This window comes from Equus asinus, chromosome 5, assembly GCF_041296235.1.
Source record: "Equus asinus isolate D_3611 breed Donkey chromosome 5, EquAss-T2T_v2, whole genome shotgun sequence".
NCBI lineage: Eukaryota > Metazoa > Chordata > Mammalia > Perissodactyla > Equidae > Equus > Equus asinus.
This window is the reverse complement of record NC_091794.1, coordinates 98891894-98907989: the sequence shown is the minus strand read 5'-3', so window position 1 is coordinate 98907989 and position 16096 is coordinate 98891894. Positions and strand designations below refer to the sequence as shown.

Genomic DNA, 16096 nt, shown 5'->3' with positions numbered 1-16096 from the left:
AGCCCGGGGGTGCAGCAGTTAAGTTTGTGCGCCCTGCTTCAGTGGCCCGGGGTTCACCAGTTGGGATCCCGGGTGCGGACCTATGCACCTCTTGTGAAGCCCTGCCGTGGTAGGCATCCCACAAAAAATAGACGAAGATGGGCACGGATGTTAGCTCAGGGCTAATCTTCCTAAAAAAAAAAACGGTATATATCCCCATTGTAAAATATTCAGAGAATTCAGGGAAGTGGAAAAAAAGAAAGTAAAAATCATCCGTTAACTCTCATCCCAAAGAAAACACCGTTGACCTTTTCTTCCATCTTTTTATTTTTCCTTATATATATTTGCAATAGCTGAGGTGATAATTAATAATAATAGCTAGTCTTAACGCTTAATATATTCCAGGCATTGCTCTGTGTTTTATATGTATTAACTCATTTAATTCTCCCAACGGCTCTATGAAGTAGGACTATTATCATGCCTATTTTACGGATGAAGAAACTGAGGCACAGAGAGGTTAGCTTGCCTAAGTTCACAGCCACCAAGGGGCAGAGCTGGGATTCAAACCATTCCACAACACTGTTCTCCTAGCAGAGGTCCAAGTCACACTCTCCTTTTTGCCTCGAGCATTATGGTATACGCACTTTCCCTTGTCAACACACAAACCACAGAAACATTATTTATAATGGTTGCTAAATATTCCAAGTGGATGGACTACAGTTTACTTAGTCATTTCCCTATTTGGGATCTCTTTTTCCTGAATTTCCAGTGTTCTATACCATCACCAGCACAGTGGTGAAAAAACCTTCGCAGAAGAAAGCCACTGCCTCCCACCATTTTCCTTCCAGAATAGGCTCACACACACCCACCCCCCACCACCACACAGCTAACCCCAGCTCCTCACTCGGACCTGAAAGCAGCAACTCCTAGCCCCCAGCTCTCCACCACCACCCCCAAGACGAAGAGCCTAGAATTAGAATACTGAGGAGGCTCCCACTCTGGACCAAATATATCCACGCTAGCCTCAGGCAAGACAATGTGGGCAGTGCACCTGTCCCACCGGCCACCTGGGCAACACACCTAATCTCTTCCAGCCTTGTTTTCTTCCTTGTAAAACAAAAACACCCATGCTCACCCTGTACCTCAAATGGTCGGTTCTCTGTGAGGATCGGATGACATAATTGCCGTAAAAAGGTTTTTGAAACTGGAAAAGAGCTCTACATATGCGAGAGATTGTTATTATTATAACATTAATTCGACATCGTTCCCTGAGGAGCTGTTACGTGCCAGGCATTTGTGTGGAGCCCGGGGGACATGGAGACCACTAAGAGAGCCCCAGTGCTCCCGAGAGGAAAACACAGGCTGATGGAGGAGGGCAGACCAGCAATGACACCCAGTGGGATGAGTGTTGGGCAGAGGAAGCCTCAGGGCTGCAGGAGCCTAAGCGAGGGACCTAATTCAGGTGGCGGGGTCTTAGGGAAGGCTTCCTGGAAGAGGTGACATCTCAGCTGAAACCTGGAAGATGAGTAGAATTTGGCTAAATGGAAAGGGGTGGGAGGCTGAGAGGATGGCATATGCAAAAATGCAGAGGCATATAAAGTATGACATTCTGGAAAGAACAGAGTGGCCAGGGTGTAGCAGCCTTATAGAGGAGTGGAAGGAGAGGAGGCTTGCAGTGTAGACCACACCCCATCTGCTCTTTTTACTGCCACTGATCCATTCACTGTTTAGGGAGTGGGGAGAGTGCTGCACAACGCGCTCCCAGGAAGTTGCCCTCACCAGGCACAGCTGTGGATGACGGAGCAGCATGGCCCACTTTGCAGCCCAAAGGCAGCACGGCATCATGGGAAGGGACCACACAGAGGGTTGGATGTGGCCATGCTTCATAGAGCAGAACAGCGCAGGCTTTAGAGGCCTCCCCACAAACCTTGCCTGCCCTTGGCCCCCCTTCCTCAAATACTGGCTCTGTTATACCCCTCCCCAGGGCTACCCCAAAGCCCAAACTTGATGGATCCCCAGGAAGCTCAGGGAAGGCGCCGGTATTCTATCATTATCACCTTTAAATCGCTCCAGCAATCTTCTGAGGCCTGGATGTGCGGTCCTATTTCACACATGAGGGTCAGAGAAGTGAAGAGAGCAGCCGCAGGTCACTCAGGTCACTCGTGGAACGTGTGCTTAGGGTTCAGGCTAATGTAGGCATCAGAGAGGCTGAGCTTGAAGCCTCTCTATTGCCCTTGGACAAGAAGGCACTTCTTCAAACCTGCTTCACACCTGTCCATGGGGCAGGGACAGCGCTGCTCCCTCCGCGGGCTGCTGTGAGGCCTGGCTGAGATGTGCGCCTAACGCGTGTAGCACCGAGGCTGCACAGCGCTCGATGATTATCTACCACTGTGTCTGACTCTCCCACATGCCCTCAGGTACTCATGGCCCTGACGTCAGGACTAGGGTTGGGTTAAACATGAAATCTCTCCCCATTCACCAGGGCAGTGGACAAGTCCAGTCCCAGCTCTAGACACTTCCTTGTGCTGACTGAGTTCCGGCGTTGGTCAGAGTCCAAGATGCCAGTCCTCTCCAGCCCAGCTGGAACTCCAGGGAGACCTGCCGCCCTGCTGCCCTCTGGACATCTCCGGAATGCCCCACATGAGGTTCCTGTCTGTCAGTGGTGGGAGCAGAGCCAGGCTCCAGGGGCCCAGAGAAACCGCCCAGGGGCTTTCCCAAGGCCTCAACCGGAAAACAAGGGGTTGAAGGTCCTGCTTGCAGCCTTTCTGTGCTCCAGCTTCTTCACAACTGCTGGTTCAGGAGGTTCATGGGCCAACTGAAGTCCATGGAGGGTTTGTTTACTTCCTCCTAGACAAATATTTTTTAGACACTGTTCTGGATGCTAGGGAGAGAGAGTAGAAAATAAGACAGACATCGCCCTCGGGAAGCTTCCATCTCCTGGTGCCTCTGTTTCCCTATCTGTTCACTAGAGATTATAATAGTGCCTATCTCGTGGGGTTGTGAGGATTAGATAAATGAATGCTATATGTAAAGAGCTTAGTACAGGGCTTGGCACTTAAGAAGCGGCCCCGAAAACATTTGTGGGTAGTAGTAGCAGTTTACTCTTCATTGGGTCATAAGGATGAGCTGAGATAATATGTGTAAAGCATTTACGGTGTGACCAGCACATGGTAAACATGAAGAAGACGCCAGCTATTTCCTCAAATGTTAGCTCATATAATCAGCCCATTATAGAGAGGAGGGAACTGAGGCATGAGAAGTGACCTGCCCAAAATCTCACTTAGGTTAGTGATAAAGGCTCTTACACACATCTAAACAAGGATTTCTCAACTTCAGCACATTTGGGGTTGATGATTCCGTGTGGTGGGGACCGTCCTGTGCACCATAGATGCTTAACAGCATCCCCGGCCTCTACCCACTAGATGCTAGTAGTGCTAACCCCTCCCCACATTGTGACAACCAGAAATGTCTCCAGACATTGCCAAATGTCCCCTGGAGGGCAAAATTGCCCCCCATTAAGAAGCATTGCTCTAAACGGACCCTTGAGCTCCTATTTCAAGAACCCCCAGGATCTGACCCAAAGCCCCCGTCCTCCAACCCTGGCATCACCATAAACGCCTTGTTGCAACCATTTCCCGGAGGACCTGCCCTTTCTCAAGCAAACCCCAAACCTCGCAGTGTCTGTTCCTCTGCACATGGTCCTCCCTGAGCCCAGACTGCCCTTCTCACGCCCACCTCCATCTCCAAGGCCCCGTTGAAGGGCCCCCTGCTCACTGAATGGTCCCCCGGCCCCAGAACTCACTGCTCTGTGCCCAGCCCTCCATCTTGTACCACAACTAGTTGTGAAGGTGTCTGTCTTCACCCCCTCCCTGTCCCTGACCCCCCCAGGCTCCAAATAGAAGCAGCTTGAGGGCAGGGGCTGCACCTGACTCATCCATGTGTCCCCAGCACCCAGCACAGGGTCAGGCACAGTGGGCTGACTCATTGCTCTGTGCATATGGCATGTCACAGGTGTGACTGGCGCCCAAGCTTCTTGGGTGCCAGTAAACGGCCCTCGAGCTAAGGAGCAACATGGCATCAGGTTTAGGAGTGGTTAAGAGTTAATGTGAGCCAGGCTCACGCTATTTCCACTCTGGCTCCTTCCTGATGGCAGACAGATTACTCAAACCCTCTGGCCTCAGTGTCTTCAGATGGGAAATGGGGGTAATATACAGCATCCCTGCCCCGTGGGATTGCTGTGAGAATCTAAGCGCTCCAGACTCCTAACCCAGCAGCTCCCTCTGGTTACAGGACACGGATTCCCAGGTGAAGGCGGAGGAGGCGGGAAGCCCCTGCCCCGAGTTCCCCCTGGGCCTAACCCGCGAACTTCTTGGACAGGAAAAGGGGCTGCTGCAAACCAGGATGTGAAAAGGCCGCGGGGGCGGAGAGGGCGGAGGCCGCCGGGGAGGCCGCCAGACACAGTAAATAATTCACACAGATGAACCGGAGATAAGTGCGGCTTCGTGGGGGATTGAGTTCAGGTGGCAGGAGGCTCAGACGGCTGCAGGGGACCTGTGGGCTCCCCGGGTCTGAGAGCGGAGAATTACTGCCGCTCCGTCTGCCAGGAAAATTCGGCCCCAGGTGCCGGCTCGGCCGCTCCCTGCCATGGGCGGGAGCTCCCCGGAACTGCCCGGCGGGGCAACCCGCCGCGGCCCGCCGCCTCGACCCCGCCCAGCCGTCCCCATGGCAACCGGCGGCCTGGTCCAGGGTTCACCGCCAACCGGATCCTCAGCCTCCCCTCCCCCACAGGAGGATGAGCATTTTAGGCTCAGAACCCTGAGCTCTCTGAGCTGCCAGAAGCGGTAGAAAGTCGTCTCATCCGACGCCCTCCTTATATTGGAGCAGTTGAAACCAGGGACTCTTGGAGTCAGCCTCCCTGGGTTTTGATCCCAGCTCCACGACTTTGCAGCTGTGCCACTTTAGGCAGGTGATGTCACTTCTCTGTGCCTCAGTTTCCCTTATCTGTAAAATGGGGATAATAATAGTAACTACCTCGTAGGGTGGTTGTGAAAATTAAATGAATGAAAGGCAAAGAGTATAGAACAGTTACGGGCCTATAGCGAGCACCTCATAAATATTATTTTCCATATTGAGAATAGAGCCTTGGAGAGGCGAAATACCTCTGCGTGGTGACAGTCACACAGTGTGTTACTGGCACATCTGGGATTGTAATGCAATCGCCAATCCTTTCTAAGACACCCACCGTGGACGCTGGTGGCATGTTATTGGGGTTCCCCACGGGTTTCCTAAACTTCCTGTGGGCCCACCCCCTCCTTCCTGACCTCTTGAAGCTTCACTGTCATCAAATGGTCGTTGACCAGGCAGTGAGATCCCTGGAGGCCAGAAAGGCCTTGCTTTAGCCAGCCCGGTCTCCTCAGTGCCAGGGCCATACCCGCCCCACCTCACCCCTACACCCAGTAGATGAGTCGTTGAATGAATACAGATTTAATTAATTGGTTAGTTAGTTTCCTCTGCCCAAACACCCTCCCAAACCAAGCTGTTTAAGCCCTTAGCCACCCGGCTCTCTGCCTTACAGGATACCCTTTCCCTGACAACTTCCTGTCATCACTGCCTACCCCCCACCCGCCACACCCCCAAGGCCACTCAGGATTTCCCATGGCGCATTTCCCAGGTCCTCCTCCCCCTTTGGCCTGTCCTCCCTGACATCCCTTTCCCTTTACTGACCCTTTGTCCTCAAAACAGCTGTTTCTGGGTCAAGGACCTTCCCCCAGGCCTGTGGATGTGCACTGCCCCCCCGGGTTAAGGACGAACCCTCCAATGTGAGCTGTAACAAGATAAACCGAACCCTCACCCTAGAACTGGAGGGGAGGGGAGGTGGATGGGGGCCCTGCGCCATCGAGGTGGGGCTGTCTTTCTGGGACTCTTGATCCTGCTGGAGAAGCGGCTGGGGCCTGCGGACACAGGCTCTCTGTCCCCTGGGGCCACCCCACAAACTCCAGCCCAGCTGCCAGGTTTCCCCGGATACAGCCCGGTCGCCGAGGATTTATTTTTGCATATGGTTTGGGAGAATCTCTGTTGCTGGAATAACGACAACCTTTTTTTCCCTTCTCCTTCTTTCCAATAGGCAGATTTTATAAACCAGAGCAGCTGCCTGAAGGTTTCCAAGAGAAAATTCTGCACAGTTTCTAACAAGAGTGACAGTTCCCGTCCACAGGAAGTTGCTTTTATTTATTAAGGGTTTTTTAATCTCTTTTTTTGTAAGGCTCCATCTATCGGTCATCAGGCTGCACCTTGGGCCCTGCGGGCATTTTTGTTTTCCCCAGTTTGCCTGGAACTCATGATTACATCTAAACCACAGTGGGCTTGCCCAACACAGGGGCAAAGTTGAACAGCTGAAAAGTGGGTCACTCACACGCCTGGGCAAAGAATCCCAAGCAATTTATGGAGACACTCCCCCCCCCCAAGGAGGGGGGGAACATAACTCCACCCCTTAAGTGGGCTCCACATAATGATTTCCTTCCAAAGAGGCCAGTATGGAAAGGGGGGAAGAAAGAGTGACTTTGCAGTGGTTAAACCAGAGAAGTGCTGTGTCAGCCCGGTGATCAAGGTCAACATCAACTGTGAGCAGTCATGTTGACAGCTGCTACCCTTGATATGATGTGATGAGGATATCACTTTGCCTCCATGGTCTTCCTCCCAAAACCCATAACCCCAGCTGAACCACGAGAAAAACATCAGACAGACCCCAAATGACAGACAGTCTACAAAATGCCAGACCAGGACTCCATCAAAAACAAGGAAAGTCTTGGGGCTGGCCCCATGGCGGAGTGGTTAAGTTCGTGCGCTCCGCGGCAGGCAGCCCAGTGTTTTGTTGGTTCGAATCCTGGGCGCGGACATGGCGCTGCTCATCAAACCACGCTGAGGCAGCGTCCCACATGCCACAACTAGAAGGACCCACAACGAAGAATATACAACTATGTACCAGGGGGCTTTGAACTATGTACCGGGGGGCTTTGGGGAGAAAAAGGAAAAAAATAAAATCTTTAAAAAAATAAAAAATAAAAAAACAAGGAAAGTCTGAGAAATTATCACACCCAAGGGGAGCTTAAGGAGACACAATGACTAAATTAAAGTGTATCGTGGAACAGGAAAAGGACATAAGGTAAAAACTAATGAAATCCAAATGAACTGTGGAGGTTAGTCAATAATGTACCAGTGTCGGTTCCTTAGTAGTGAAAATGTCCCACAGTAACGTCAGGTGTTAACAATACAGGAAAGTGGGTCAGGGCTTCATGGCAACTCTGCATTATCATCACAACTTTTCTGTAAATCTAAAACTATTCTAAAGTATAGTTTATTTTTTAAAAAGTGGGTCACAGGGCAGGCCCTGTGGGGTAGTGGTTAAGTTCAGCACACTCTACTTCGGCAGCCTGGGTTTGCAGGTTCGGATCCCATGTGCAGATCTACACCACTTGTCAGCCATGCTGTGGCAGTGTCCCACATACAAAATAGAGGAAGACTGGCACAGATGTTAGCTCAGGGCCAATCTTCCTCAAGCAAAAGAAGAGGAAGATTGGCACAGATTTGCTCAGGGCAAATCTTCTTCAGAAAAAAAAAAATGGGTCACGTGTTTAGATTTCAGGCAATCCCCAAGACCCGGTTCTCTTTGGTTCCCTCTTTTTGCCAGCATTAAGGATCTGAGCTGCTGACTTTGGGGGTATCCAAGCCCCTAGATCCCAACCTCATTTCCATGGGAAATATCCTCATTTTCAAGCCCAGGGAAAACTCCCATTTCCCATGATTGTATACCCAATTAGCCAAGCCGGAGACCTGGCCCATAGTAGGTGCTAAGTAGGTGTTTGTCAAATGAATAAAATTCAAGGAAGATCTGTCAAAGGAGGAAGGAGGGGACCCAAGCAGAAAGCCAAGCTCTTTCTGTCCCAGGACAAGAAGTCTGTGCCTGCTAGTCTCCAGCCAGAGAAGGAAGACTTCGGGAGCTCTGGTTAGAAGTGGGGTGGGAGGCTTCTCTTGACACTGCCTTTGGAGCTTGCTAGCTCATGGATTTCCTTAGGATGGTATTTACTCAGGGATTTGGGAGCTGATGAAGATAGTGAGAGACAAGCTGATTCCTCCATCCCCTCGCCCTGTGGTGGCGCCTCCACTACCCCTGAGGACCCATGGGGTGTCAGCTCTGGGCTGCCAAAAACCATTTGCAAAGCAGCTCGATGCAACAAGAACTGTTTGCTAGGTCTTGAAAGTCCATCGCCTGGTACATAGTAGGCACTTGGTATATGTTCATATGTTGGCTGCCATTTATTACGCACCAGACCCTGTGCGTGGGAGATGGAAGGAGTTCCCATTTAAGCTTTGTGCTGCAGGCATTGTCATCATCCCCATTTCATAGAAGAGGCAACAGAGGCCCAAAGAGCTTGAGAAACCGGCCCCAAGTCCCATCTAGAAAGTATAGGAGAGAGGTTTCAAATTCACGTCATCAAGTCCCAAATCCATGCCCTCTAATTTCGCGCCAGCCGCCCACATCTCTGCCCATTCTGCCGGGCCCTGAGGCCCTGCGGATCGACTGCCTGCTGTCTGCAGAGGCACCCCGCGCTCGCTCCTTCATCTGTGGCCTCCAGACAGCGGTAATTATCAAGTCTCTTTCTTTTAAAACTTAATTTGCCAATTTTCTCCTTAGAGGTGCTTTTTGATATTCCTTTGGGCTGTCAGCCTGGACAGGCCGCAGAAGCAGAAGCCGGGGAGAGGGGCCTTAGCACAAGCATTCAATTAGTGAAGTTTGAATAATGTGGCTCTGGATGCTCGATCAATCGATCCATGCTCAGAGGCTTTGAGACACCCTCCCCCACCTTGGACTCTGACTGGCCTTCTTCTTATTTATTGCTACCTGACCAGATACTACAAGCATATCCCACACTTGGTATAATTTGATCTCTGCCCAGTGCCCAAAGTGCCTTCTCAACACGTTTACCCCAATGTTATAGTACATGTAAAAAATTTCCATTTCCTTTGCTGAATAGAGTTCCCAGGAAACGGAAAGGCAGACTCTGACTTCCCAGGCAGAGGATCCCGCCTTGGCTGCCTGGGGCGGCCTCCAGCGGGAACATTTTAATACATCACTTATTAAAATGGACCCGGAGCCTGGGCCGAGAACTCCGCCGCTCCCCGCTTCTCCAGGGCTTAGCTGGCCATATCCAAACCGGCCTCCCTGCTGAGCCTTCATGCAGGTGTCTGTCGCGCAGAAAAGCAGGAGAGCCCAGCCTCAAAACAACGAACCAACAAAAGGATCTTTGAGGCTGAAAGACAATGGCTGCCACTGGCACTGAGCCTGGGTCTGGGGTCAGATGAGTCTGCATCCCCATCCTGGAGTATGAGCTCTGGGTTCAAGTCCTGCTTCCGTGACCCACTAGCTGAGTGACCTTATACAAGTTACTTAATGTCTCTGAGCCCTGGTTTCTCCGTACAATTAGGATAATAATAATGCCTACTTCATAGGACTGTGGTGAGCCTGGCATACAGTAAAAGCTCAATTAATGTGGATGTTGTGTCGCCCCTTTAGCCACTATGGGGTGTCAATTTCCTCACCTACTGAAGAGAGTTAATGGCTGTGGGTTTCCAGGGCTGCGGGACTGTTTGCGTGAGAGAATGGAAGGGAAAGCTCCGTATAATGGCGCAGTGCTTTGATCAGGTAAGTAGTAATTACTCCTGCAGACACAGACGGGGCCTTCTGAAAGGATCTGTTCCTGTGGCTCTTACCTCTCTTGGCAGATTGATGCCACATAGAAGGTGCGCCCAGCCCCTAGCTCTCTTCCAGCCAATCCTCAACCTTCCCAAGGGAAAAGCACAGGGCAGAGAGCTGGATCCGTGGGGCCCAAAGGCCCCTCAGCTCCCAAACTCTGGGATTCTCTGTGGTCAGCAGAGAGGAGAGCCAGGTTCGGGATCAGGGTCACACGCCTGGGAAAACCGAGCTGGCCTCCCCTATTATCCTGCTGGCACCTCCAGCTCCAGCCTGCCCACCATTCCTAATAATGACTAGATAGGACCATGGGCTTTCTGCTGGGTCCTCCTGAAGCTCTGGGCCTCCACTGCCTGAGAAGGGGGATGACACATCACTCCTCTCCCCCACAGGCCCTCTAGAGCCCCTTTTCTTCCCCCCCAACCCCCCCTCCCCGGGCCTGTCTTACCTGATGTCTGAGTCACACTCAGGCTCCTGTCACTGTGAGCCGTGTTGTGACTCCCCGGCTGACAGTTTTACAACAAACACATTAAAAGCTCCCGGCTCTGGGGCTCCTGGATGTGGAACAGCCCTGGAGAAAACCCTCTCCTGGCCTTTCTTCAGCCAAAATTCCCCTCCCAACTCCTCTCCCCCCAGGGGCCTGCTCCACCGCCATTAACTGCCTGAGCCCAACATGGAGCTGAGAACTTTTTTCATAAGGAGCAGTGATTGGAGGAAGACAGCTTGCTGGGTGGGGAAGCCTGAGCCGTCTAGGGCTGTGGGCCCCAGGGGAGCCAGGCTCATCCCTCAGGCCGGGACCTGTGAACTCAGGGAGGCAAAGACACCGGGGACAGAGCAGAGGTCCTCCTCAGCCCTGCATCTGAGGACAGGTGGCTACAGTGAAGAATGATATGGGCGCATGACGCTGAGTGCTGCTACATGCTGGGTGTTGTGTTAATCCTCCCAACAACCCTGCAAGGCAAGAGCTCTGTCATCTCCACTTCCCGGACTCGGGAACTGATGCTTAAAGAAGTGAAGGAGGGGGCCAGCCGGTGGCGCAGTGGTTAAGTGTGCACGTTCCGCTTCGGTGGCCTGGGGTTCGCCGGTTCGGATCCCGGGTGTGGATATGGCACCATATCCCGGGTGTGGATATGCTGTGGTAGGCATCCCACATATGAAGTAGAGGAAGATGGGCATGGATGTTAGCTCAGGGCTAATCTTCCTCAAATAAAATTAAAAAATAAAAAAAAAATAAGTGAAGGGACTTATGACTTGCTTAAGTCCATAGAGCTAGGAAGAGAAGGAGCTGGGATTTGAATCCAAGCTGCCAGCTTCCAAACATTGCTCTTAAGACTGGTTACCTCCCAACACACCGGCCCTCATCCAGGAAGCCGGAACCCCGGCTGGCAGAGACCTCAGGGGAGCAGGAAGGGACCCAATGCAAACCCAAATTAAATGGACTTGCCCTTCAAGGATGGCCTTGCCGGATCCAGCTTGTCTCTCCTGACATCTGAGACCAACCCACAGTGGCCTCCACACTGCCTTTGTGCCTCACGCATGGAAGCCCCGGTTCCCTCCTTCCATCCGCCACCAGCAGACAAAAAGCAAGCCCCTGAAGCAAAGCCGAGAAGAGAGGAGGGAGACACAGGAAGAGTTCTTTTATTGTACATTGGAGAAATAGCCCTGTGTGCTGGTTAAAGGTGCAACATACAGAATATCGAGTTAAGAAAAGAGGGGACAGGGAAGGGACGAGAAGAAACCTCTTGAGGTCCAAAGTTGCAAACAAAAAATGGTAAAAGATTTCCTCACGCGAGAGGCATTTTTGCAAATACCATGCAAAACGGGCAGCTGGTGTGCCTTAAGAGAACCCCTATAAATAACAGAAAAGACACTCCAAGCATTCCTTTACGGGGACTCAGAGCACAGGGAAAAGAAAGGAAACCAAAATGCCTTTTGGCATTTCAAGATATTTGGCACTCTTGTGATTACATTTTTTTTTACAGTCCATTAAAGAGAATAAACTGACACAATATTAGAGGAAAAAAAACAGGCTGCTTACACCAGACTGCAGGGAGAGGTTAGAAAAAGCTCAAGCATTTTTTTTCTTTGTTTTTTGTGGGGTTTTTTCCTGACATATAAAATGTGTCCATTTGCAATAACTTGGGCAAATAGCTTGCAGCGACAAAGAAACACAAGCTTTACAATTCATTTTAAAATAAAACAAAGATTCTTTCCAGGTATCATTCCTTAGAAAAGGTCTCTTCTTGTTTTCAACACATTCCTGATAACTTCGAAGGATGACCAAAATAAAACAATATCTATAGAGATCATTTTCTGGATTTTTTTGTACATCCGAGGATAACAACATAAAAAAATAAAACTGGACAGCATTTCACATCCAAGTGCACAGAATCATTTTTGCAAGATTAAATAATGTAAACATTGGGAAGAGCCAAATCAGTGAAGAAGGCCACCACATCAAAACACCTGGTGTGGCCACTTCACTATTTAAGTAGTTTAAAATCCAGATCTATAATTGCGCAATATTCACCGTATATAAAAAGAAATGGGTATTTTGACAAATAGCTGCAACTGAGACTTCTTTTTTATTTCTTTATATGTGTGTATATAGTGATTTTTTTTTTAATTTTTCAAAATTTTTATTTTTGTAGAGGAGCCCAGAGCCTTTTGCTGCTCCTCCCCCACCTCCTCCTCCTCACGCCTCCTCTGTCTCCCGGCCTGACACGAGATACAGGTTGTTGATTTCATCGTGGGTAGCAAGCTAGCAATAAATTTCAAAGTGCTTTCTCTTTTCATGCTCTTTTTGCCAATAACTGTTATCGCCGCTCTTATTCTCCTTCTCTCCCTTAACTCATTGTCTTTGGGGGAGTTAGACACCAGGAGGTGCCTTGTCTGTCATATTTTTCAGCACGTCATCAATCCTATCATCTTCAATAACAACTGCAAAAAAAAAAGGAGAGAAAAGGAGAGGTGAGCGCACTTGGGCCTCGCCAGGGGTCTCCGACGTTCCCGGTTACGCCCGGGAGAGGCGGGGGGGGGGGGGGGGGGGGGGGGGGCGGGACGAGGGAGGAGGGCTCCCTGCGCGCTGACACAGCCTCTTCTGCCTCGCCAAGGGTCCCTTAGCTGCCTTCCTCTGAACCACTCCCCCCCACCTCCCACCCCACACCCCTCTGGCTGCATCCCAGCTGGGTTCTAAGAAAAAGAAGCAGAGACGGCGCAAATCCCACAGCCCTGGCTGCAGCCCGGGCGCGCACTGGCCGCTTCCTCACCCCACCCACCCTCCCGGGGCACATTTATTTAGAAGGCTCCGGGGCAGAAGAGGGAGGGGAGGAGGAGCCAAGATCTCCGGGTCTGGGACCCTCGGGGATGCCCCGAGTGCGGCGCGGGTAGCCAAGGCTGAGCGCGGAGGTGCGGGGAGCCGAGGGGAGGACGCCAGGGGCTGGTTCCCACGGCGCGCGGCCCGTCGAGGGTTCTAGCCTCACCCGGGCAGGCTCCCCCTCTTGCGCGCCCTCTCCGCGCCACCCGCCAGCGGAATCGGCCTCCCAGCTCTCCGCGCCGCTGCAGAGGTCAGAGCCCCCCTCCGCCGCCGGCCTGGGGCTCGCCAGCCTCTCCGCGTCTGCCTCCCGCAGTGCCCTCCACCTCTGTCACCATCTCTACCTAGCCTCGCCTCCCTCAGTCCCTTCATCAGTCTCTCGGCGCGACGGTCACCTGTCGAGGTCTCTGGGTCTCTCTCTGTGTCTGGGGTGTCGGTCGCCTTCATTGTTTCAGCTGCTTCTCTGTCCTCCCCAGACTTGCGTCCCCCGCTCGCTGGCTCTCCCGCTCTGGCTCCCTCTCCCGAGCTTTGTCTCGGTCTCTGCCCATCTCGGTCTCCTCCCCGCCCCCTGCCTCCCTCCCTGTCTCTGCGTCTCAGTCTCTCCCGGCAGCTGTCGGTCTCCCTCATTGTCCCCGCGCCTCCGGAGCTCCTCTCGGAGCCTCTCTGCGTCTGCTCCTGGGCAGAGCGCCGAGGCTCGGCAAACCCCCTCCCCTGCAGAGTAACAATGAAAAGCCGTGCGACCCGAAAGCCCCTCGCCTTCCCTGCAGGAACGGGGCCCTACCCGACACACAGTTCCCCATGCCATCCCTTGGGAAGCCCTGGGACCCCCCCACCCCCCGGCCTCGGGGTTGTAGAGCCGGTGCAGCTGCGACTACACTGCGCAAAAGAGGGAGAGAGCAGACATCAAAAAGCAAACTTTGGCGAGGGGGGCCCCTGGATAACCTTTCAGCCCCTGCTGCAGCTAGAAGCCGCCACGCCCCCTCGGTGACCCCACCGCGGATCAGGCTGAGCGGGAGGGGTTCCCGCCGCCAGCTCAATGCGGACCGCAGTGCGGGATCCCCCCAATTCTGCATGATGGGATTCTATTGGGTCGAAACCGGCTCCCGGGTGCGGGAGACCCCAACAAACCTCGGCCAAGCCTCAGTGCCGGAGAAAAGGGGTATCTGGGGAGGGGGCCGCAAACTCACCCCGCTTGCTCCGGCCGATCTGGCCCAGCTTGGGCGGCCGCTTGTTCTGTCCAGCGCCGAAGAAGTTGTTGGTGTCCTGCAGGCGGCAGGAGAAGATCTGGCCCACGTCGCCGCCGTCGCCGTAGGGGCTCAGCTTCTCGTCGCCGTAGGGCAGCACCTCCGACATGGTCGCGTCCGGGGGCTCCGCGGCGGCGCCTCCTCCGCCCGCGTCCCCGCCCGCGGCGGACAGGGTCAGCGGCGCTGGGGCCGGGGGCGGCCGGCCGGAGACGGCCCGCGGGCTGCTGCGGCGGTGGCGCCGGCGAGGGGCCGGGGGGCGCCGCTAGGGCAGGAGCGCGCAGCCCGCCCGAGCGACCCGGCGAGCGCCCGCGGCTGCGCTGCGCTGCGCTCCGGCTCGGCGCGCGAGTGGCTGCTGCTCTGGCAGAGGCGAGCAGGACTCACATCCTCGGCGCGCACGGGCGCTGGGCGGGGGCCGGGCCGGGCGGGGCCGCGAGCCGGGAGCAGGAGGCTGTCCCAGCGAGCCCGGAGGGCGCGGGGCCGAGGAGGGCGCACCCCGGGAAGCCGGGCGGGCCGGTCCTGCGGCGAGTGCGGGCGGCGGCGGCGCTGGCTCGGGGAGGCAGACTGGGAGCTGCGAGCGGCCGGGCTGCGAGGGGCGGAGGGGGAGGGGAGCGGAGGAGGGAGGGCACGGGGGTGGGGGGAGAGGATACCCGGAGGGAGGAGGGGGAGAGAAATCGAGAGGGAGACGAGGAGAGAAACAGAGCGAAAGAGAGAAGGAGACGGGGGAATCGACTGAAAGAGACAGAAGAGAGAGGGAGAGAGGAAGAGAAGAAAGGGGGGAGGGAACGACTAGATCGGGATCGGAGAGGCAGAGGGGCGAGACCAGAGGAGAAGGGAAAGGAACGGGAGGGAGAGAAAGGGGGTCGGAGAGGGAAGGATGAGAGCGAGAGAGGGAGGAGAAGGAGGCTGGGACAGAGGAGCCAGCCCGCGAGCGAGCTGCGAGCGAGAAATGCCGGCCGCGGCGCGGAGGCGAGGCACGGGGAGGAGGGCGGGAGGAGGGCGGGGAGGAGGGGACCCGGGGCCTCGGGGAGAGATCCCTGGAAGCCGAGCGACGTCACGGGGCCGCGCCGGCCGGCCCGGGCCGGGCTCGCTTCCTGCCCCCGCCCCCTGCCCCCGCCGTCCCGCCCGCGCGGAGGGGCCCCCGCGAGCCCCGCCCCGGCCCCGCGGCCTCCGGGCGCCTCCGCCCCCCGCGCCCCCTCCCGCGGGGTGTTTACCCGGCCCCGAGCCGGTGCGCTGCGGCTCCGCGCCCGCCCCGCCGCCTGCTCTGGCCCCCGCGGGGAGCTGGGGGAGTGGGGGTTCCGGGAGCGGAGGGGCAGCGGACCCGCCGAGAAGGAGAGACGGATGCCGGTCTCGCTGGGGGCCAGATGCTGGGACAAAAGGTCGGAGGGTACCAGGGCGACCTGCAGACATGGCCTCCCCCGCCAGCCACAAGCCGGGGAGCCCCTTCCCCCCCACCCTTGCGCCTCACTTCAGACTCTCGGGGCCCGGCCCCCTGGGCCCCACACTCTCCCTCCCCTACTCCGTTCGTTCGCCCTGGAAGGCCCCGCTCCCCACCGCGGCTGTGGACTCGGGCTCCCACGGGGCCTCGGAGCGGAGGCGGAGGGGGGAGGAAAGGGCAGCCCCGCCTCCCGGAGGAGAGGGGAGCGCCTCATTACGCCGGGCTCGCCCGGGATGCCTGGCTCTTGGCGTCCGCTGCGTCCGCCGGGGACGTCCCGGGCCTGCAGCCCTCTGCCCTCGGGGACCTCCCTTCCAGTAACAGCCGTGAGCCCTGGGGAGAGACTGTAGCTTCTGAGCCGAGGAGCGCGCTCCCGGCTC

The 16096-nt window shown here is 55.1% G+C and overlaps 1 protein-coding gene and 1 long non-coding RNA gene across 2 annotated transcripts in view; both read right to left on the bottom strand.

Moving 5' to 3' along the window:
- Positions 1-2441, bottom strand: part of LOC106840029 (uncharacterized) — a 97918-nt gene extending 95477 nt beyond the window's left edge. The window contains exon 1 of the long non-coding RNA XR_011503786.1: positions 2037-2441. This is a non-coding gene — a long non-coding RNA (uncharacterized lncRNA). The remainder of the gene's footprint in view (positions 1-2036) is intronic.
- Positions 2442-11347: 8906 nt separating this feature from the next.
- CAMK2N1 (calcium/calmodulin dependent protein kinase II inhibitor 1) lies at positions 11348-14537 on the bottom strand. The gene is made up of 2 exons (XM_014855165.3): positions 14228-14537; positions 11348-12667 (listed from the first exon to the last, which is right to left on the bottom strand). The coding sequence occupies exons 1-2, from the start codon at positions 14391-14393 to the stop codon at positions 12597-12599; spliced, it is 237 nt and encodes a 78-aa protein (XP_014710651.1). The 5' UTR covers positions 14394-14537; the 3' UTR covers positions 11348-12596.
- Positions 14538-16096: the final 1559 nt, after the last annotated feature.

Excerpts from the sequence above, each read along its gene's own strand:
- CAMK2N1 (XM_014855165.3), bottom strand. The coding sequence starts at position 14,393 with ATGTCGGAGGTGCTGCCCTACGGCGACGAGAAGCTGAGCCCCTACGGC. Across the intron at positions 12,668-14,227 it reads GATCGGCCGGAGCAAGCGGG|TTGTTATTGAAGATGATAGG; the intron begins GTGAGTTTGCGG and ends TTTTTTTTGCAG.